A 23394-nucleotide genomic window follows, 5' to 3' on the forward strand; every position below is an offset into this window, starting at 1 on the left:
GGATCAGACGGCTTCTAAAACATAACCAGTTTTGAGCAGATCAAGTAAAAGTAAAGTGCCATGAGATATCTTTGAGAAAATTCACTTTCCTCTGAAGAAAGTTGAATCACATGACAAATTTTTCTAAACCTAAAATACTAATGGGGTTGAGGGAAACAAAAACAGGAGAATAAACTTCTAAACAAAGCATTTCAGGAACCGTTAAATCTCAAATGATGAGAACCACTGTTCCAGTGGAAAGGTGCTTTAAAACTTCCAGTGGCAAGAAATGGAAAAATATTTACTGTTTCTCACACTTTCCCACTAAAAGATAATAAATACTGTTTCTATTTTTAACAAGACACCTGACCATATAACACCAAGCAGCTTAACAATGAACAATTAATAATAATAATAATAACAACAATAACAACAATAACAACAACAACAACAACAATGGGAGGCTGGAGAGATGGCTCAGTGAGTTAGAGCATTCATGGCAGCTCACACCCATCTGTAAATCCAATTCCAGGGGATCCGACGCGCTCTTCTGATCTCCTTAGGTTCCAGGCATGCACACGATACACATGTATAGATGCAGGCAAAGTACTCATACACATTAAACAAACTAACTAACTTAACTAATAAATAAATAGGCTCTTATTCAAGGGTTTAGCATTTCTATCTTGTTGCAGGAAAACCTGCAATACTCTCATTTGCCACTAGATGTGCACTCGTTACCTGAAAAGTTTATTTTTTAACTGTGCTCATGTGCAGGTGCACATATGGCATGTGTGTTCCTCTGTGAACAACTCTTGGGAGTCAGTTCTCTCCTGCCACCTTGTGGGATCCAGGTGTCAAACTGAGGTCATCAAGCCTACACACAGGCTTCTGCTACCCACTGAACCATCTTCCACAACCTTACTTATTTTTGTTTCTGTGGGTCAAATTCTTACTTCAGAGACCTGGCTGTCCTAGAACTCACTTTGCAGATCAGGCTGGCTTTGGACTCACAGAGATCTGCTTCTGGAATGCTGAGATTAAAGGTGTGTACCACCATAGCTGGCCCGCTTATTTTATTTTTTAACAAGCAAAAGATGAGAGAAGTTATATTTGAAATCTTGAGTAAATGGCTAGGGAGAGTTTACGCAGGACAGACTTATCACAGGGAAATGGGGCCAGCTGCCCATCCCGAGGGGCATCAGTGACTGGACAAAGCTGGGAAGACGTCCTCCATGGTCACATTCTAGTTTCAGAAATGTTTCTAGTATGGAGATCTTTTCTGAAATTTCTGTGTGTCCTGTGGACACCACAGCTTTTATGTGACAAATACAGGGCTGACAGATCTTCCTTGCACAAAGGAATCCTCCTTTCTCTCTTTAAAAAAGAACTGACCATCACTGCACACTGCCAGGGAAGCGGTGTGGTGTTCTGACCTCAGCTGTCCTTGCATGTGACATCACTGCACACTGCATGGGAAGCAGTGGTCCGACCTCAGCTGTCCTTGCATGTGACATCACTGCACACTGCCAGGGAATCAGTGTTCTGACCTCAGCTGCCTTTGCATGTGACATCACTGCACAATGTCAGGGAATTGGTGTTCTGACCTCAGTTGTCCTTGCATGTGACATCACTGCACACTGCCAGGGAATCAGTGTTTCGACCTCAGCTGCCCTTGCATGTGACATCACTGCACAATGCCAGGGAATTGGTGTTCTGATCTCAGCTGTCCTTGCATGTGACAGGTGAGGTAGCACTATTACTTCAGAGAGAAAGCCAACTCCAGGGTTGGTGTGTGAAGCATCCATGATTCACCTGACCCTACTCAGGGTTAGGTCCTGACTACTGCTTCTTAGACAGGAACCAGACTTCAAGGGGGTCACAGGCAGGATACTATTCAGAGAAAACTCCAGGTCTGTGCCCAGGTCCAGCAGGTCCCAGTGCCCTGGTATTCTTGCTGGCCTTACCCTGTCTCCTCTCTCTCACATACCCTGGCTCTAGCCCTTTAATCCCCAGAGTTTCCAAACACATATATTCTGGCCACCCTCTCTCAAATGTCACATTCTCAATGAGATCCACCCCATTAAACTGTACCCTGCCCTCAGACCCCATGTTCCTGATTCCCTCCGTGTCTATCAGCACGTGTGGCATGCTCTAATGCCCCGTGTTGACCGTCTGCTGTCTTCTCTTGCTGAGATGTGAGGGCACAAGGGCATAGACCTCATCTTGGGGAACACAGCTCAGTGTGCATCACTGCCTCGAAGACTATATGGGAACAAAGTGGCCCTGGAAGGTGGACAGTCAGGCAGGGAAGCCACTGCATAGTAAGTACACACAAGGCCCATGCACGTGTGGCCCTTCAGGAAGACAGAGAATGTGTGTGTCAAGTGTACAGCAGACGAGGGTGAACAGAAGGTGTTTCCAATCTGAGTGGAGCAGGAGAAGAAAGGAGGGAGGTCCAGAAACATCCACCCAGGGGGGCCAGGGAGGGGGCAACTATGAAGTTTTTTCAGGTAATTGGATCACAACTGGAAACTGTGCAGAAAGGTAAGCCTCCTGTGTGCAGAGGGCAGGGAAGGCCAGGACTCCCCTACAACTTGCTAGGCCAAAGGTCAGGTTTGCCATAATACAGTGGAAGGAACCAGAGGCTCAGTAACTAGAAAGAAACTCTAGTTCAAAGTCTCCAAAGCGGTGTGTGTTTCTTTAAAGGTTTGCTATGAGGTCTACATGCAGTCAGTGGCTTTTATATAAAAAAGTTTTGTCTAGCTCTGTACTCTGTCTTGGTTAGCTATCCTTTCCACACTTTTAGGTATTTCAGCACAAACCTTACAACTGTCTCTGGCTACACCACTGTCTCTGGCTACGCTGTCTCTGGATATACCACCGTCTCTGGATATACCACTGTCTCTGGTTATACTGTGCCTGGATATACCACTGTCTCTGGCTACACCACTGTCTCTGGCTACACCACTGTCTCTGACTACACTGTCTCTGGAGATACCACTGTCTCTGGCTACACTGTCTCTGGCATGCTTCCCTTCTGCTCACCATCAACCCTAAAGGTAAAGTTCAATGGTGGGTGAGATCTGCCCACCCTAAGCGCACTCTCTCCTCTCCTGTCTGTACTTCACAGGATTATTTAACACAATGAGATGAAGGCACAGGGAGGTCTGGCAATCTCTCCGAGTTCACACAGTGAGACAGTGACCCAGGTCTGTAGGAGCCCCACGCCAGGCACTTAACTTCCTCGGCCCTTAAGGTGTGCTGAGTGGGTATTCTCAGAACCAACGTGGCTGTGTCTGTTGCACCTCTTTTTGAAGCCAGTTACTCTTTGTCCTCTGTTGTGGTGATAGAGCTTAGCTCACATTCTTTATCTAATCTAAAATGTAACAAATGTGAACCATAAGAGTAACCGGAAGAGTATGTACCCAGGGAGAACACCCTGTTATGAACCAAGATTCACCATAAAATAAATACCCAGCTCAGCAGTGAGCTGGTTTTTTTCCCCTTAGAGAAGTTCCCAGCTCTGAGCATGCGCCCAGAATCTCCTGGAGTGCTTGCAGGCACAGGAGCTTGGGTACCATCCCTGGTTTCTGATTCAGCAGATTTAAGGGGTAGGGTAGGTAGAGCCTGGGAATCTTCAGTTCAAATTCCCAGGAGTGGCTGACCTTGGTGGCTCCGGAACAAAATGAGAAATGCTGACTTAAGAAATCAAAAGTGAGGTTGTTATCACTGTACAGATAGTACTGAAACTGGTAATCACAAGAACGAATCACCTAGAAACAGTTTTCTTAGTCGGTGAGGACCTGCCACTCAGGTGCACACTAGCGACACCAAATGTGTGCTGAGAGAGGCCCATCCTTGTGATGGAGATCGGCTAATGCATTACAGATTTCCTTAAATGGAAGAGTGGGAAGCTTTGTAAACGTAAGCTTCTGTGTGATTTAAACCATCTCATTTCTCTCACAGAAATTGTAAAAAAAAAAAAAATGCTGTATGATGTTCTCTTGAGTTTATTTTTATTTTTTACCTTGAGCGAGTGCACATGCGCATGTCTGGATCTGTATGCATGCGTGTGTCTATAGATGAGTATGTATATGAGCATGTCTGTACCTGACAAGGCCAGAAAAGGACATCAGAACCAGTGGAGAGGGCAGTACAGGGAACTGTCACAGCCTGCTCTGGGTACTGGGAACTCAACCTTATGGAAGAGTGGTCAAGCACTCTTAACTGCTGGGCCATTTCTCTGCCCCATATCCTGAGTTTGCTTACTTTAATTCTTTAGGGTTTATTTATTCTTACACGATGAGTCTTTTTTCGGCCTGTATGTATGTGCACTTTGTGCGTGCCCAGTGCCAGAGAAAGGCAGACGAGGGTGGGTGTCAAATCCCCTCAGACTTCTGGGACTGGAGTTACAGATGTTTGTACGTTACCATATGGGTTCTCTGGGAACTGAACCTGGGCCTTGTAGAAGAACAGAAAGTGCTTTCAGCCACTGAGCCAGCGCCCGCCTTTGGTTTAATTTTAGTAACCAGCTAAATGGAAGAGCTGTGTGCTTGGAGAGAGGAAGACTCACCTGTCAGGATGGTCCGTCGCTTACACTGCTCCTCCACGCCACCCTGCCTCTTCCCAGTCTGTGTGAAGGGCATCTCAAACATGAAACGCCGGATGTTGTGACATCGTTCAAACTCCGTTCTCCTTTCTTGTAACTCCTTTTCATCAAAGAACGGGGTCACATGGGTCACCTGGATGTAAGCAAACTTGGAATCCAGATCCTTTGGGTTGACCTTTAATCCAACAAGCAACAAGTCAGGTGCTATCCCTGGGTATCTTCCTAGCCTAAACTTCTAATTAGAAAACATTTTGAGAAAAATTTAGAAAGGCTGGAAAAAGTAGTAAAAGAACACCCACATATCTACCACCAGGGTCAATGCTGCTACCATACTGCTGTATTTGTTTCAAGAAGATTTGTGTCCATATGCACACATATGTGTGGAGACAGTTTTAAATTGATCTTTTAGGTTAGCAAACAAGGTAATGGGTTTCATCACAACATCTTCATCCATGTGTTGATATACCTTGTTTCAGACTTTCATAAGCACACTTATACATGTATACACGCACCATGCACATATACACATATCAAAGGAAACACTACACACCACGACATATCACCTACTTTTTTCCTAAAAGTGGGAACCTTTTTCTCTATGAACACAATGCATTATGGTCCTAGACAACAATAATTCTACCCAGGCCATCTAACTCCCTCACAAGTGTCTAGACAATGACAACACCTCACATTTAAGTGACTCTGGTTTTTTTTTGACCCTCACTCCTTCTCCCTCCCTCCCTCCCTCCCTCCCTTCCTCCCTCCCTTCCTTCCTTTTCTTCCCATCCTGCCTCCCCACCCACCTTGCTTTCAACAGGGTCTCACACGGCCCAGTGTGGCTTTGAACCCCTGATCCTCCTGTGTCCACTTCCTAAGTCACTGCAGCAGCCTTGCCTCTTTACTCTTGATTAATCTAGAATCCCCATTATTTCTTTTTCAATACACTGAGGAAGACTTTGAAGAAACCCTCCCTGGTAGTTCTCTTGCTCAGGGTCTACCACCCTCCCCTGCCTTAGTCTCCATTTCTCCATTTTCATTTTTGTTTGTTTTTAAACTACTTTGACATACTTGGCTAGAAAAAAAAGGTTTATTTTAAAAATAAGGATCAGATGTTAGGCCCTAAATTATTACTAACTGGTTGTCAGATCAAATGAGACTCCGACAGCTGCAGATGAATTCATTTAATACAAGAGCAAATTAACCTAATTTACAATTAGACAGTAACTTTGCTTTCTGATTAACCCAGCACATGAACAACTCTGTGACCCAACTGTGAGAGTTGGTGGTCCTCTGGTATCTCACACACGATGGGAAATTAAACAGGCATGTCCCACAGAGAGACAAAAATTGATTTCCATTAGTGAGACAAATCAATTTTGCACGTTCTAATTGTAATTTACCCAGAGCAATAAAATAGCCATGGAGGTAAAGGCATGAGCAGTGTTCAGGGCAGCCAGACGCTCTCACTGCTCTGCATACGCTTGAACAAGACAGAAAACAGCAGGAAAGTGTCTAGTGCTGAAGGCTATGAAAATCCATAGAAATTTACCATAATTGTACTTTTTATTTATGTTACTGTCTGTTTGTGCATGTTTGTGTGTGTGCCTGTGTGTGTGTGTATGTGTATGTGCAGGTACATGTGTGCATGGCACATGTGTGTAGAGCTCAGAGAACAGCTCTTTGGAGCTGGTTCTCTCCAGGCACCTGGGATCCAGAGATTGAACTCTCAGGCCTGTGTGCAAGCTCCTTCACCCACTGAGCATCTGCCTGGCTTGACCATCACACAGTTGCATTTTAATGGATTAAAGCCGACTTCCTTTAGCAAAATCAATTAAAAGGCAGAGGGAGCACTGGTGGTGGACAGAGGAGGAGGGTTCTACAACAGGGCAGGTCCAATGGCCACACTGTAAATGGGAAGAAGAAGAATGGGGAGCCTGGGCGAAGGGCTGAACCTGGAAGCTGCCTCTCTGCTTTCACAGGACTATTCCCACAAGAAGCCTTACAGGGCAAAACGTTTTGGAAGTTTTTTTTTTTAAATTGTATCTTTGTTCTACTTTTATTGTATGAACGTTTTGTCTTGCATGTCTCTCTGTTCACTATGTGTGTGCCTGGTCTCTGTGGAGGTCAGAAGAGGGCATCAGATCCCCTGGAATAAGAGTTGCAGGCAGCTGCAAGCTGCTGTGTGGGTGCTAGGAATTGAACTGGGTCCTCTGTTGGGGCAGCCACCACTCTTAATGACTGAGCCATCTCTCTGGCCCCTGGATGGTGGTTCTTAATGATTAAGGCCTGGTAAGACATCTAGTAAGACAGGACGCTTCATCTCCTTATGCCACTAGCTTAACACGACATCGAATATTAGACTACAGGAATTCAGAAGGCAGGAGCAGGGGGGATATTTTAGGGAGCTCTTGGAGACTGTCTTTTGGAGGTGTCACTGTTCTTGGTGGAGTGGAGTGTGCTAACCCAGGACTCTACAGGTGAGGTACACAGAAATCAACACAGCCTTGAGAAGCCCACAGAGGACCAACATGGAACCTTAAGCCAGTGGTGGGAGGAGCATGGGGCAAGAAGCCCCAAGTCTCCGTGGCTGCGAGCTGAGTCCTCGTCTCTGGTCCCTTGCCTACAACAGAAGATCAGCCTCTAGAAAAACTGGTCTGGAAACATCCCAGCAGTCCACTAGTTCAGTCAAAGCAGGAAGGAGCCAGCATACAGAGGAGCAAAGGAGGGACTGTCCTGTCCTCTGCCTCATCCAGAATCCAGCTAAGTCATCCCTGCTGCTTTCCTCGACTTTTCCATAGCTCCCTACTTATCTGAGCATGAGACGGGAGAAAATGAGGGGTGTAAGGAGCAGGCCCTTAAACAGGACCAACTCCATTTTGTAATAGGAAACTTGTAAGACATGTCTGGACATGTCTGGTACTTGTAAAGGCAAGTCTGGAAATGAAGCTGTGCTGAGATAACCAGACACGAGTGGTTATCTTCCATGTACGTCATCAGTAACTCCAAATTCAGCATAAAAGAGGAGCCTGTCCGAAGCACTTCATCACACTTGTAGCCATGACTGGCTAACGTGATCCTCCGGACAAAGCCTCCTCAGCACCCGGTCATCAAAGAATTAACCGAGAGACCAACACCTTCAACTTCGTGGTCGAGCTCCGCTTGGACTTCAAGCCGAGAGACAACGAACGCCTCCAGCTTCGTGGTCAAGCACCCTACGAGGTCAAATTATCTGGAAGCCACAGCCTGACCCTGCCTTACCGGACTCTGGACCTGTAACCCAAAACCAACATAAGGACTCAGGTCGTATAATCCATGAATGAATGACTTGTCTATTGCTATGCTTATTTCTTTGGTAATTAGCAACTTATTAGCAACTTATTAGGCATATTGTTAGAGGCAACCTATAGTAAATGTGACAATATCTTGTTGTAGCAATAACCTTAGCATTTGTGTTTGTGTTTGCTTGCTGTGCATTATCATTAAAGAAGCAACTGAATTCCACAAACTCTCTGTCTCTTGGCGTACTCTCTTCCCTCTCGAGGAGCTGATGAACTCACAGTCAAATCCAGTATACGATCCCTGAGTGGAGCAGGACCTGTCGCTCCTCTCCCCGCGGGGGATTCAAACCCCTTGCTCTTAATAGATAAGAGACCCTGCTCGCGACAAGGGGGTCTCAGGGAGTGAATGCAGCCAGAAGAGGATTCAGGAATAAAGAGTTATGGACTCACTCCTTAGAAAGAAGCAGAGCTTTTCATTGTTGGAAAGACCAAGCACATGGCTGGATTTTTATTTTTTAAAGACAGGGAAGGTCTGGCTACACAGGTCAGGCTGGCCTTGAACTCATGGTCTTCCTCTTAACCTCCCTGACTAGAGTCCGAGGAGTCTGGGTAGCTGTTGCATCTGGCAGCAGAAGCCTTCGCCCCATTTCCTTTAGTTTAAACCAGAACAGTTTTAAAATGCGAAGAACAAAGGTGCACCTTTGGTTCGAGTTGGGAAGCAGAGGCACACCCAGGTTCCTGGTCAACTGGACAGGGTGGGATACATGAGTGCTCAGGACAACTGTGTGGGTGTGGGAAGGGTCCTCCTGAGATCCAAGCATCAGAGAAAGACCACTCTAAAGAAAGCAGGTCTCACTCCTCAGTCACTCTGGCTAGAGAGTGACCTACTTGGTCTGTCCGAGCTTTAATCACCAGGGGTGCAGTCAAGTCACAGACAGTGAGGGACAACCTTGGAGCCGTCTGCGACAGAACAGCCAGTGGTAAGTCAATTACATGGTAAAAGAGGACACTTCTGTTTCTGGTTTTTTTTTTGAGACAAGGTCTCACTACTTAGCTTAGGCTGGTTTGTAAGGTGTGATCCTCTTGCCTCAGCCTACAGAGTCCTGAGGATTACAGGCATTTCCCCCCATCCCAGCTAAATTATGCAATGAAGAACAGTCAGGCAATTACGAGGGGAAGCGAGCACACCTGTCAGTCAAGGACAACTCTCCTTACCGCCCCCTTCACATTTGTGAGCGCATGCTCGACAGCCAATCACATAATCATTAAAAAGTTGCTAGGAGGCTTATCCGACAGTGGTCGTACCTTGCCAGAATCCTGTATCATTTTGACATTTTCGGAACCAAATTTATCTGAGTAAAGTTTAAGGAGTCTCTGAGAAATCTCTGACAGAGGCGTGAGCTTGGGCTCTTTGTAGATGTATTCCTTCCCGTCTTCGTCTTCGAAGAATCCCTGTGAGGATGAGCACAGTTAGTGGAGTCCCCGAGTGTGCCAGCCGCTGACCACAACAGTGAAAAACAGGAACAACAACAAAAAAATCAACGGGAAGATGAGACCACGGTAAACCCACTTAAGCAGGCCGTCCATACAGGGGGAAGGGTTCTACCTCGGAGTCAAGGTGCAAAGGAAAAGGAGGGCACACAAGGGCAGACTCATGAAGTAACTCGATGTTGGGTGAAATGAAGGATCTGGGGCCTGAGACATCATGCTCTCAGTTTAATGGGAGTTAAATCCTGTTTCACATTCCCAAGAGACAGGGCACAGGGAGAAATGACCAGCCGTGTGTGACACACCAGGGACACACATCAGGTCTGGAGTAGATCGGGCAGAAAGGACATAAAGTTCGAGTGAATTTGATTATGCTTTAGTGTTGAAAAGAAGACCGCTGACAGCCAACAGCACAGAATTAGAGAATGCTTTCATGACAGCCAGCCATTACTGGTGTAGCACCAATCATGTGTGCCTACAGCTTTAAAACTGTATGGGAAGTGAAAAAGGTTGAAATTTAAAATGTTCAGATTGGGGTTAATATTTGAAATTAATGTTCAGAAAGTTTCTCATTTGAAGTAACAGGAGAGAAAATGGTATAAAAAATGTAATATATGTAAACAAATAACCCCCCAAAACAAACAAACAAACAAACAAACAAACAAACAGAAAAACCAGGCCAACATGAAACAAACAAACAGTCCACATCAAACTGGGAGTTTAGAGGCAGTCACTTCACTAAGGTTACTTGCTTTAGAAGCATTTACTGTAATTACCTCCACATCTGTTTCACTGTCTGTAAACTGGTATTGCTATAAAGTTATAAAAGACAATAACAGAAGAAATTGAAGGTTATAAAGTGCTCACAGAAAAACCACATGCCCTAAGTAAACTGGATGATAATCTATTGCATTTAATGATGTTAGAGCCTGAGGTTAAAACTTAAGTTTGAGTATCCCCCTCCAACAGGGCTGCCCAAGGGTTATGATGGTAACCACCTGCGCAGACAGTGTATGAAACACTGAGGTACACAGGCACAAAGGAGGTCTGAATTGTGGTTTAAAACATGCAATACTGATGTGTGAGGAAACTGATGATTTCTGTGAATGGAATAAAATGTTAATTTTCTTTTTGGAGTTTGAAATGACTAGACAGTATACAAACAAGACTTGAAAAGGAAACTTGCAAACCACACAGGAAGAACAAAAGATGATTGATGCTAAGAATTCCTTAGGGAGGAGGGACTTACCGCTGCCTTAAGTAATAAAGGAAAGATAGGAAGAAAGGAAAAAAAAAAGTAGAGAGTTTACTATGGAGGAAGATAAGAGCCACAGTCCATACGACAAATTTATCACATTAGCATTTATAGAATGAAAATTCCCAAGATACCACTTTAACAGAAGGAAGATGAGGAACCGCCTAGTGAATGCCAGAAAGGCTCACCTGTCCAAAGAAGGCCACCCGGAAGTAGGTCCCCAGGAGCCTGCGGCCCGAGTGCATGACCTCCGTCACTTTGCTGTATGCACGATGCAGCGTGTCATACAGATGGGCTAGTCTCTGGAAAGCAGAACAGAACACATGGAAGCATGCGCCACCACATCTGGATTTTTATGTGGGTTCTGGGCATTGAACCCGGGTCCTATGGCTTTCAGGGCAAGCACTTTACTGACTAGCCTAGAACTCTGTTTGGGGAAACTCATCCCAAGTTCGGTGTTGGGATGAGACCCTAGCAGTTCAAGACATAGGTGAGGCCTGGGTGTGTGAAGTCTGACAATCTTTACTGATAGTGACTGGTGACAGCCGTTGAGGTGACCGTTGGAGAGTGGGAGTCCACCCGGGCATCGCTGCAAAGGCAGCTGCTGGCTTCTGCATGAGGTCTGGGGCGTGTCAAACAGGAAGATAGTCGCATACCTCGAAGTCCCTCCGCTTTTCATAAATGGGGATGATAAGCTTATAGATGTCAGCGATCAGCTCATAGCGCTCCGCCTTCCAAAGTCCGTCTGCACACTGCTCCAGGAGCTCCATCAGTACATCCTGATCGAAGAGGAAGGGTGGGGTCAGGAGAGATCATGGAGAACCTGCCATTGCATTTCCTGTGGAATGTACAGCCCAAAGGCTGCTTGTGGTGGAAGTTATAATGCACGATTTTAAAGCACTAATCCCGTGACTGTAACAACTCACTACACCAAGTTCCTTAAGGGGCTTTCTCCCCCCACATCATGCTTGCATACAAGAACTAAACAGGTAGACTAGCTGGGGCCCAGGCAGCCCAGCAGTTGGGAGCACTCACTACTCTTGAAAAGGACCCAGGTCCAGTTCTCAGCACCCACACTGGGCAGCTCGCGACGGTCTGTACCTCTTGCTGTGGGGACTCTGATCCTTTCTTTTGGCCTCTGTGGGCACTGTATATATGTGATACATATACATTCACACAGACAAAACTCTCATATACATAAAACTTTTTAAGAAGTGATAGAAAGTTGATGCTGGTAGAGTCCCACAAGCTCTCAGCTCTTGTTATTAGCTTTCCTTTCTGATGAACAAAGTCTAACCACGTTGAGACAGGGAGCTTTACTAAGCATGGCTTCAACTCCAACTAAACATCTTGAAGTTATCTAGGGATGGTGTATGGTGGGACCTAGGCCTGTTTCCCCAACATCTTTCCCTCCTTCCTTTGGCAATTATAGGAGTAATCCCAGCTCCCTGCTTTCTGTGAACTCTTACAGTTTGGAGATAATACCAACTATGGTTTAATTGTAATTATCTTCTTCTTCTTAGCCTCAGACACTGGCTCATCACGGTGCTATGACTGTCAGTTTTAGGCTCCCAAGTTGGAATGCTCAGACGGAAATGGCAAACACAAGAGAGGCAGCTGAGAGCCTCCTGGGGCCATGGAAAGGGACTGAAGAGCCTGCTTCTGCCTTGACCAATGACAGTTTTGTTAAAGGCTTGAGCTCAATAAGGTAAGCATATTTGTCCCTTCTCTAACACTGGAATGGATTCTTTGTGAATTTCACATCATGAACCCCAACCTGACTCATCTCTCCCTCCCTTTTTATCTGTCCTCTGCCCTTGTAACCTCCCCCTCAAAGAAAATAAACAATCCGTCCCACAGTATACCCTTTTGTTCATACATCTTTACTTGCAAATGTTCATTGCAATGAGTCATTGGTGTGGCTTCTCCTACACTATTAATTACTGGATCCTCACCAGGACTCTTCTTCAATATCCTGTTGTTGCCCTGTGTTATAGAGGTCCTGCAGCTTCGGATCAGCAGATCAGATCCAAAGCTGGGCCCCTTCAAGTGCTCCAGCAGTTCATAGATGGCCAAATCAGAGCCATGGATCTGAGGCTAGGTGGTAGCTGAGTTGGTCAGCCTACCAGCTCTCCCACACCCACACCACCAGGGCAAGCTGTCCAACACTGGCCCAGCTCACTCACCCAATGCTGCAGCCTGGCAAGGGGCAGGGCTTGCTCTCCTGTTCTCCTGCCCTAGGAGCCAGCCCTCCTACCTGCCACAGGTGGTGAGGGGGACAGGGAAGTTCTTTTTTGTTTTTAATTGTTATTGTTTTGAGATAGCTCATGTATCCCAGGCTGGACTCATCCGGTTTTATATGGTGTGGAAGATTGAACACAGAGTTTCACACATACCAGGCAAGCTCTGTATCAATGGAGCCACATGCCTAATCCCATGTGCCCTTCTCCTTCCTCATTTTTTACTAGTTCTTCCAGAATTTCATACAACGTTTCCCAAATGTAGACTACTGATCATCACAGGTCCAATGCCCATGGTTTATAAAGCCAAAGAAAATATCGTTTTAATTAGCCTGTCAGATGATACTGCACAATCAAGCCTGTTTAACTCCTGTGCCATATTTATGACACACATCATAAAATTGTCATTTGTGGGACTGAACTCTGCACCACCAATACCTATAAAAAGGTATAACAGTCATCTCAGGCTTTATTGTAGCGCTCATTAAAGCCAGATGTACACAGTAACCACCGGAACGGATGCAAAGAACCCAGAGAACTTTCCAGAGCCATCCTGTCTCTTTTGCATTTACATTATAAAAATGTCTGTCCTGCTTTTATTTTTTAGTCTTTTCTAATGGACAGTCTAGCACAACAAACACGTCAAATATTTCTTCATGTTCCACTGCTTATTTAAAAAAGGCTAAATGCAAAAGCATACAAATAAGGCTTGTGTAATTTCATAGTCACACTCACACTATAACTAGAATGAGTCTGAGGTTTCCTCTCATTGCTGTTGAGCAGCTCAGTCAGAGCAGACCCCACTCCCCAGAGCGCTGAAGTCTGTAGGCTCTGTATGTTAATTTACAAGCCAGTTAAGCTTCTCACATTTCAATGACTACTTTCTACTTTGTATTAATTTTGCTTTAAAAGATCCTTTTATTACAGGGTACCTATTCTTTCACAGTCCCTGACATACACAGTCAGTAACCAAGCAGTTCTTGGGAAGCAGATTTATATTTTTCTCAGCGATGTTAGCAATACCACGTGCCAATAACTCCTTGGTGTGGGAGAGGTGCTGACGAGATTTATCAAAGCCTTGCGTTTCTCACAGATCTTAGGTCAGGCCCATCACCAACATGTATTTCCCAAGCACTGCATCTCGGTGTTGCCATGGTAACACAGAGGCAACTGAAGGAGTTCGAGGAAACCGTTTCCCAAGGGGATGGCTTTATTTCTAAACTATTCTGCAGTGTAATCATTTTGTCCCTGCACTCTAATATCCAGGTTTACCATGAACGTAAACTTCTTGTGAAGAAGTACAGTTGGTTTTACTAGTTGCCATGGTCACACTGCAGAGACACAGAATGACGGCACCTATTTATTGCGGATCATAAAAGAACACTAAGTAACTTTAATTCTGTTGCCTTAGCAATTATAGCGTAATAAAAGTCAGAAGTAAATTATGTTTGTTTTTATCAGGTGCAAAGGGAACTCCAATTCCCCAAACTCCAAAAGGCAGTTCATATATCTAGAGAGGCGCTAGACCTGGGCTACAGGGGGCCTGCTGGCAGTTAGGCAAAAGCCGGTGTTCCCCGGGAACTTGTGAAGATGATCCCCTTCTACTAACAGGAGTCATTTCCCTTAGCCCTGGTGGACAGACAGACAGCTATGTGTGGCTGCACATCAGTGCTGCCTCCTGGCTCCCTCGGCATCACCAGCACTGTTACACAGTTAAAGTCCGGTCTCTGGCTGTCCTTACGTCCACTTACTGTCTTACTCAGAGTTCTCTAGAATTCTCTCAGGATCTCAGGTCTCTCACTATTTCCACTGTTCTCTCCCAGTTCTCCAGCCCTGGCCGGCCAGGTCCAGTCCTCTGTCTGTGTTCAGCCCCTCCCCCCTCTCTCAATAAAACCTTCCTATACCAAGGAGCAGTCATGTTCCCAGTTTCTCTACCGCACCTTCTTGAACACGGTTTTGAGACAGAAACTCCATAGAGTTCCAGCTTGTCTTGAGTTCAGTACCTTCTAGCATCTTCCTCCCACTGCTGGGATTCCAGACACATGCCACAGTGTTAGGAATCTACAACGATTCTGATGTGACATTACTAGAAGAGTCGTAAAATTTTCTCAAGGAGTTAAAAAAGTTGGAAATGATTTTAAAAGTTTCCAATTGGCCATCCCTCTGCCCCAGACATTTTAATCAAACGCTTACTGTGTAGACAGGAGCATGTTTGACACCAGGAACACAAAGCCAAATCTACTCAAGTCACATCTTTGCAATTAGTAACGGCTCAGCAGATTTCTGCCAAGCATGGGGAGTGTGTTTTCAGTGGTGCTGAAGGCTCGGTCCAGATAGTGGGGGAATTTTAGAAGTTGGGGCACAGATGGAGAAAGCAGGTCACTAGGGAGAAGTTAGGCTGGCAAACTGTCATATGTTGTTAGTAACTAGTTGAAAGCAGTCTTTGGGAATGAGGAAGGCTCGTCTCAGTCTCAAACACATCTATTTCTAGTGTCCTCCAAAACTGCCCCAGGGCAGGCTGCTCTGAAGAGCAGTGTCAAGGAGAAATGAAAGAGTAAACACTGGGTGTTAAAAATCTTGCCTCCGTGAGAACAGCCACAAGCTAACCAGTTCCCAACAGAAGCTACTGTTGTTTTATCCCATGGTCTAAGAATGCCTGGGGTGGAAAAGAGAGGCTGGGACCTTTGTGGAGAGGAAGCTCTGCTCGGCCTGGAAACCTCTCGCCCAGGAGTCCAGCATGATGGTTCCAGTGGGGCTTCCTTGGCCATTTCTGCTGGATGCTGCAGCGGCCTGATTTTTGCCAGCTCTCCCCACTGACTATTCAAGTTGTTTTTGCAGGAAGTTGTGTTAGATACAATAATGTGTTGTTGTGAGTAGGCCGTTTCTATCTTGTATCTGCTTCTTGCTATTCATCCTTTTACTCCTGTTTGAAAAAAAAAAACAAAAAAAACCCACAAAACAAAACAAACAAACAAACAAAAAACCAACCAAACAAAAAAAACCCCACCCAACCCCAAACCAAAACTAAAACCTGCACTCATTCAAAACCCAAAGCACAGATGTCATGTCGTTTCTGTACGGAACACTAAGGGTGTACCTTTAAAGCCTGTGGGGACTGTCTTGTCCCTGGCACTTGCCACCCTCTCTTTCATTCCCAACCACCATCAGGTGAACGTTCGTGCTTCTGCTGTGATTTGACCTCTCTTTGACCCAGAAACAATGGAGCCATTAGACCACATAAGGCAAGCCTCTGAGCTGGTCAGTAAAGCTCTCCTCCTTTTGAATGGTTTCCTCTCAGGCATTTGTCATAGAGACAATAAAACCTAACAAATACAGATGGTTTTTGTTCGGCTGTGTGGTGGAGAGGGGGGTTGCCCCGCCCCAAAGAGATTCTTACACAAGCATTCTTAGCAGGCAGAACTGATGTATTGGAGACACAGAACCACCAGCTGGTAGAGACGGGTCACAGAATAGCACTTCCTGCTCTATGTAGGAGACCACAGTGAGTTCATGCAAGATGGCAGTAAGCGCTCAGTAAAGAATTCACAGTGAGTGAGGAACTCAGAGGAGTGGTGTCTACTCAAATACGAGGGGAAGGGAAGATAAGTAGACACAAGCTAGAGTCAGTTGGGAAGAAAAAAATGAGAAAATGCCTCTACCAGACAGGCCAGTAGCAAAGCTGTGGGGCATTTTCTTGATTCATGCTCAATGTGGGAGGGCCCAGCCCCTTGTAAGTGGTGCCCCCCAGGGCAGGTACCCCACCTCGTGGCAGGTGTCCCCTCCATGGCAGGTGGTCCCCAGAGCAGGTGCCCCCCTCATGGAAGGTGTCCCCAGGGCAGGTGCCCCCCAGGGCAGGTGGTCCTAGAGTAGAGGAGAGAGCAGGCTGAGCCAGCCTTTAGCAGCGCCTCTCCATTGCTCCTTGCCCTGGAGGCAGCCTTGTGCCTCCAGGTTTCTGGCCTGCTTGAGTTCCTGCCTTGACTTCTCTCAGTAAAGGACCATTACCTGGAAGATAAAGGAAGACAAACTCTTTTCTTCCCAAGTTGCTTCTGGTCACAGTGTTTTTATCACAGCATTAGAAATGCTAACTAAGACACATGATACGTGAACTGGCACATAGTTTGATGGGCCAGAGAGTCTGTGCCATGTGTCCAGGCATGGGGAGGATGAGGGGAGTCAGGATTAAACACACCACAGTGGCAAACTCAAAGTTTTCTACATAAAAAAAAGGAATTAAGTTATTTAATGGGGATAATTTCTTTAAAAACGTATCTTTAAAAACGATTCACACGTGTCTGCTTGTCTGTATGTGTACCATGGGCAAGCACAGACTGAGAAGATCAGAAGAGGGTATCAGATGCCCCGGAACTGAGTTACCGGCAGTGTGAGCCACTGAGTCTCAAGTGACCTGCCCTGCAGGCACCACTTACAAGGAGCTGGGCCCTCCCTCATTGATCATTAGTCAAGAAGATGCTCCACAGCCGTGCCTACAGGCCTGTCTGGTAAAGATTTAAATACAGTTTTACTCTGGCTTAGTCAACCTAGAAAAAGGAAGTGGTTTAATGCACCCGGAATTCAAATAGTGTATGATGTATCATAGGATGTAGATAGTTAAGTTCATTAGAGGAAAATCTGTTACATGTGCACAGAAAGATGTCGTTCAACTGGAGAGACATCCCAGGATGGCTAGGAATGATAGAGTTTGATGAAACAGACAGAAATGTCATCACCAAAATACATTCACTGTCATCACTAATTAGGAAAGAAACGTGTCAGCCACGCTTACATCCTATGGAATATTGTTTTATCTCCCTTTCTTGATCAGAAGGCATTCAGGATCCATAGTCTAACAGCTCAAATGCATTTCTTACTGCAAAGAAATGGTAATATATGCTACAAAAAGCAGAATCAGTATAGGTTTTCTAAAAAACAAAGACAAAAACAACCCCCCCCAAAACAAACTAAAAGCAAATAGAACAAACCTATGGTTTAGTGCTTAAGAACACTGGCTGCTCTTCCAGAGGAGAAGGGTTCAATTCCTAGCACCCATGTGATGGCTCACAACTGTATGTAACTTCTGTCCCCAGGGAATCCAACAGGCACGCACATGGTGCAGGGACATATATTGAGATGAAACACCTATACACATAACAATGCATAAAAACTCTAAACTGTTTTCTCATGGCATCCAGTGTGGATTACTCAACACTGAGGCATCCGTGGTGAATTATTCAAACTAATGCTAATTCTAAATCTAGACAGTTACAGCTCCTTCACAAGGCAGCAAGGCTCTGGACAGAAATCAGAGGCAGTAATCATAGATAGTTAAGTTTAATATACCGTATATATCAATATAAAATTATAAGGATCATAAAACTAAGACATGCTAACTAAACACTTGAGCATACATATGAAATTCTAAGCAGAAATTCCATTTACTTTGAATCAGCAATCACTTTCCCTGGAAACCAGAAGGAAGCCACACAATGGGCAGAATAGCAGTCAAGCAGAATGCTCGATGGGCTTCCCACCTTGGACAAACACACACTAAGCTACTTCTCATAATCACTGGCATGCACAGGAACAGGCTGGGGAGGGGCTCTGTGTATCCATAAAGCACACATTTTATGGACTAGACTTAAGAATATTAACGCATGAAATCCATAAGCTACTGAGGAAGTTAAAAAAAAAAACAAAATTAGCTAGTTTCATTCATAGGGACATCGTACTAACATAACTGAGGGTGTTGAGCATGTCTGTGGAAACATAACACTAATGGTGTGTGCATACACCTGTGTATTAACAATTAATCACACTAATGATGTGTACCCACACACCTGTGCATGTGTGCACTACAATTAACACACTAATGGTGTGTACCCACACACCTGTGTGCATGTGCACTACAGTTAACACACTAATGGGTGTGTACCCACACACACCTGTGTGTATGTACACTATAATTAATTCCCACGCAAGAAAGCATTTGTGTGTGGTACTTTCCACATACATGTCACCTGTTCTATCTAAGGACGAAATCAATGTAATCATTAAAATAGAGCCAGACACCATCTCCATGTCTACTGTTCGGGCATGATCTTCCAGAGGACCCACATTTGGATTCCAGCACCCATGTCTGGCACTCAGCCTGTAACTCCTGCTCTAGAAGACCCAACATCTTCTGGTGTGTATAAACACATGTTTGTTTGTTTGTTGGTTGGTTTAAAAAATCTGAAAAAAAAAAAAAAAAACCAAACCTGCTTCTTGTATCCCACCTATACTTAACTGAGTTTGGGGATGAGGAGTCAAGTGAGCGTGATCAGGATTTGTAACAGGAATCAGGTGACTCCTAAGCACATGAAAGTTAGGGTGCTACTGCATTAAAGGAAAGCCTGCGGGGCAGGTCCTTGTTTACACAGCCCCCTTGGCTAGCACTGGGCTCATATGGTTAGTTTATGGATGATTTAACAAGACAAAACAGAAATTCCCAGGACACAGGAACTCAGACAACTTCTAATTCTGAATCTTGGGGACTGTGAATTAGGTGTTCTTCTTCTGTGGGAAGAAAACATCTGAAGCCATGGTTTCATCTTGCCCTGCTTCGTATCTCTATCATGCAGCTCACTGCCAAGGAAGCCCAGCAAGTAGTCCAGAATAAAGCATGCTCGGTGTCAGCCAGGGACAGAACAGCCATGCAAGCTCTATGGCCAAGGCCCCTTCTGTGATCAATGCTGTCTGGAAGAATCACCGTCTAGTGAACGAATGCACGTGACTTAGATGATTCTGGAACACTCCCAGTTAAGGCAAAGAAGGTTAGATGGGGTTACAAGTGCTGATGTTAGGACGAGGTACAAACAGAATCGCTGACTACTCTGCTGATTTCTGTCCTCTGAGATGCTCTACAGATATGAACACTTCTTCTGTTACCAGGGGGTTGTTTCAGAACAGAAGTGATTTTGTCTAAAGGAAACCAGAGACTTGCTGGGTTGAGTTCATACAGTATTCCCTGTACTCAGGGGTGACTCTGGACAGGTGGGATTTATTGCGTAATTAAGACAATAGCCAATATGCTGGTGGTAGTCAATTCTTTTAAACCAAGGGGTGGGAGTGGTTCCACTTTCCATCCATCCATCAATGAAGTTATGAAGATAAATGCTTCTAAGGAAAATGCATAACTCAGTTCCTGCAAGCTTCCAGTTACATTCACACCATCCAATTAATAATCATCCCTGATTTATATGTGTTCCTCTTAAACACACACAAGAGAACATGCTCTGTTGGTCAGTTTCATCAAATTCATGTCCACGACCCCCAGAACAGTATTCTTTTACCTAAGGACCACAGACACCATACCTAAACCTACACTAGTGTGGAAAACACAGCATTATCCCTACTATGAAAGAGAAAGAAACCTCATACTGTGAGAGCTGAAGAAGGGCAGACTACCACTGGTACTGATGTGGGGTTAGGTAGAGGTGAGTAAAAAGGATAAGCTGTTTTCTGTCTTCTCATCCAGAGTCCCTCTTGGCCCTGAAATGGACACATTAACATGGTTCCATGATCCATTAACATGGAACCCCAATCTCCTGACTCCTAGGCTGCGATGGGCCATGGGTGGGTTCCAGTTAAAGCTCATATTTGTATCTCCCTCCACATCTTTAATTTAAAGAGGGTAAAAATGTAGCTGCTGTGACCCCAGAGGACACCATATGTGATGGCGAATATTATGTCATCTCAGCACAGCTAATGTCATCTGAGACAGGGGCATCTCAATCAAGGAAATTCCTCCATGAGATCAAGGCAAGACTGTAGGACATTTTCTTGGTGATTGATACGGGAGGACCTAACTTGTTATGGGTGATACCATCCCTGGGCTGGTGGTCCTTGGATCTATAGTAAACCAGGCTGAGCAAGCTATGGGGAGCAAGCCAGTTAGCAGCACCCCTCCATGGCCTCTGCAACAGTTCCTGCTTCTAGGTTCCTGCCTTTAGCTCCTGTCCTGACCTCCTTTGATGATAAAATGTGATGTGGAACTGTAAGTGAAATAAACCCTTTCCTGCCTTAGTTTGCTTTTGGTCATAGTGTTTTATCACAGCCACAGAAACTCTAAGGCAGATATTGGTACCAGGAGTGAGGCATTGCTGTAATAGACCTGACCATGCTGTTTTTTTGGAAGGACTCTGCCAGGACTTTGGAACTTTGGGCTTGAAATAGCCCTTGAGTGTTCAGAGCTTAGTGAGCTGTTGTGGGAACTAGAAGATAAACTCAGGGGCAGTACAGACAAGGGAGGCCAGGCTTGGGATGTTTCAGAGAAAAACAAAGACTACATTAAGCCATTTGTGTGATATTTTGCACTACAAATCTATGGCTTCTGGTCAGCTGGGGTTGAAGAATCTACTGTGATTAACAGGAGACCAGAACTACTAAAGCAAAGCCTTTGCTTTGCTGGGACAATCAACATCTAAGAAGTATTTCCTCGGGGTCAGCACACAGACAGGGGGGGCCAGGCTGTGTCTCATGCTGGCATCTGAAGTCAGTATCCCAGGGGGTGCTGGTTTTGATGGGGTGAAAGGTCACGGAGAGCAGCTGGTATTTTACTTCGTCTTCCTAGCTGCACTTTTTTTTTTTTTTTGAGACACGATCTTTCTCATTCTATGGTCGCTTTGAGATTGCAGCAATCCTCCTGGCACGCCGCTTGGTGCTGAGATTACAGGTGCAAGTCTTGGCCACCAGACTTGGCTCCCTTTTTAAAATTTTAAAGTCTCTTTATTAGAGTTTTTTCCGCTTTCCCCAATGTACAGCCTCTACCCCTGACAGGATCAGACATGAAGGGTGTCATTTCAAGGTTACAGGAGTCCAGTACATTTCTGGAACCTTTGAGAACTCAGAATCTTCAACCTAGCAGGCCCAGGCCCTAACTTCTTAGCGAGCATTAAGAACAGGAACTGGATGCTTCGGTATAATCAGTGGCTAGGCACCCGGAAGTCACGCTGGTTTCATCAGGGAAGGGAGAAGCAAACCAAGCACTCCCTGGGTGTCAGGCCTGCTGCTAAGACAATTGTGCACGCTTAGGTAGCTCCCTGACCTTAGTGTTAGAGCACTGACGGCATTCACTCATATCGACCTGTGAGGATTAAAGGGGTCACACGCTTCTTTCCTGCCAGCTCTCGTAATTCCTTCCTCTTAGGTACAGATTATCTGCCTCGAAGATTGTTTACTTTGAGACATCCAAGCAGCCAACCTGAAGATCAACAAGGCAGTTTCTGTTTTCCTGTCACTGAGAACTGATTACTTCCTGTCAGTTTGAATCCTGACAGTAGGATTTTATGTCCCCACAGTGTATCATCCTAACCATTACAGACTGTCATGCACTATGAACCTTGTTAAAGATTTACCCACTTTATTCTTTTGAGGACAGGGTGGCTCAACCATATTCTGAAAACAGCTGATAAAGTGGTCTTTGTCACACGCTGAAGTCTTACTCAGAGGTGGTGCCACCCATAGGTTTCTCCAAGGGATGTATGCACCTGGCCTTAGAAGCTAATTCATCAGTTTCTCAAAACTATCTCAGTCCATGACCTGATCAGAAGTACACACGTGAGCTTCATGTTAACCTGCAGGGCAGGTTACTGCAAACTACACTTTCAAATCCTTAGTTGATCTTGGCATTCCTGTTTTCCTTACCTAATTCCAAACAAAATGCTGAGCTCCAGAGGATGCCTGGCCCAGGGCTGATGTGCTTAACCAAACAGAAAACAAGGACATGACTGCTTTCAAAGAAACCAGACAAAAACAAAACAAAAACAAAATTCAACCAACCAACCAACTAACCAACCACAAAAACAAAACTACCATCTGTCCTGGCATTTCATGGTGAAAAACTGGAGTAATCAGTATATATTATAGAATTAACAACTTATGTTCTTCTGAGGATAACTAGCAAATTTCACCTATCATGATTAAACCTAGTTTAACAGTATTCTTTTTTAAAGACTATTTCTGCTGGGCAGTGGTAGCGCACGCCTTTAAGCCCAGCACTTGGGAGGCAGTGGCAGGCAGATTTCTGAGTTCGAGGCCAGCCTGGTCTACAGAGTGAGTTCCAGGACAACCAGGGCTATACAGAGAACCCTGTCTTGAAAAAACAAAAAAACAAACAAAAACAGAAAAAGACTTATTTCTGTGTGTGTCTGAGTGTATATGCACATGAGTGCATGTATGCACACATGCACAGAGACCAGAAGAGGGCCCTATGACTGAGCAGCAAGCACTCTTAATGGCCAAGTTGTCTCTCTAGCCCCATTTTAATATTTTAACTTTATAAAGTACATTCATATACTATCTTCTCTTTTCATATTTAGCTTTAAATCTTGAGAACCATTTAAGACAAGATAATTTACAACAGCAGTTCTTAAACTTTTTGCCTTTAAGAGCCTCTCTTTATATATTTTATTTATATATTTTATTTATTTATTTATTTATTTATTTATTTATTTATTTATATATTTATTTTTTATGTTTTGAGATAAAGAGTCTTTTTCTACATAG

General features: G+C 44.8%; 1 protein-coding gene across 5 annotated transcripts in view; it reads right to left on the reverse strand.

The window, feature by feature from the left end:
- Dock9 (dedicator of cytokinesis 9) overlaps nt 1–23394 on the reverse strand; it is a 261623-nt gene that overhangs the window by 8330 nt on the left and 229899 nt on the right. For all 5 annotated transcript variants that reach the window (XM_028772087.1, XM_028772069.1, XM_028772053.1 and 2 more), the window contains 4 exons: nt 11269–11391; nt 10801–10914; nt 9175–9321; nt 4556–4766 (listed from right to left, as the gene is read on the reverse strand). In XM_028772087.1, the coding sequence (XP_028627920.1) occupies nt 4556–4766; nt 9175–9321; nt 10801–10914; nt 11269–11391 (595 nt within the window). The remainder of the gene's footprint in view (nt 1–4555; nt 4767–9174; nt 9322–10800; nt 10915–11268; nt 11392–23394) is intronic.

Source organism: Grammomys surdaster, unplaced genomic scaffold, assembly GCF_004785775.1.
Source record: "Grammomys surdaster isolate TR1022 unplaced genomic scaffold, NIH_TR_1.0 65, whole genome shotgun sequence".
In the NCBI taxonomy this organism is placed as follows: domain Eukaryota; kingdom Metazoa; phylum Chordata; class Mammalia; order Rodentia; family Muridae; genus Grammomys; species Grammomys surdaster.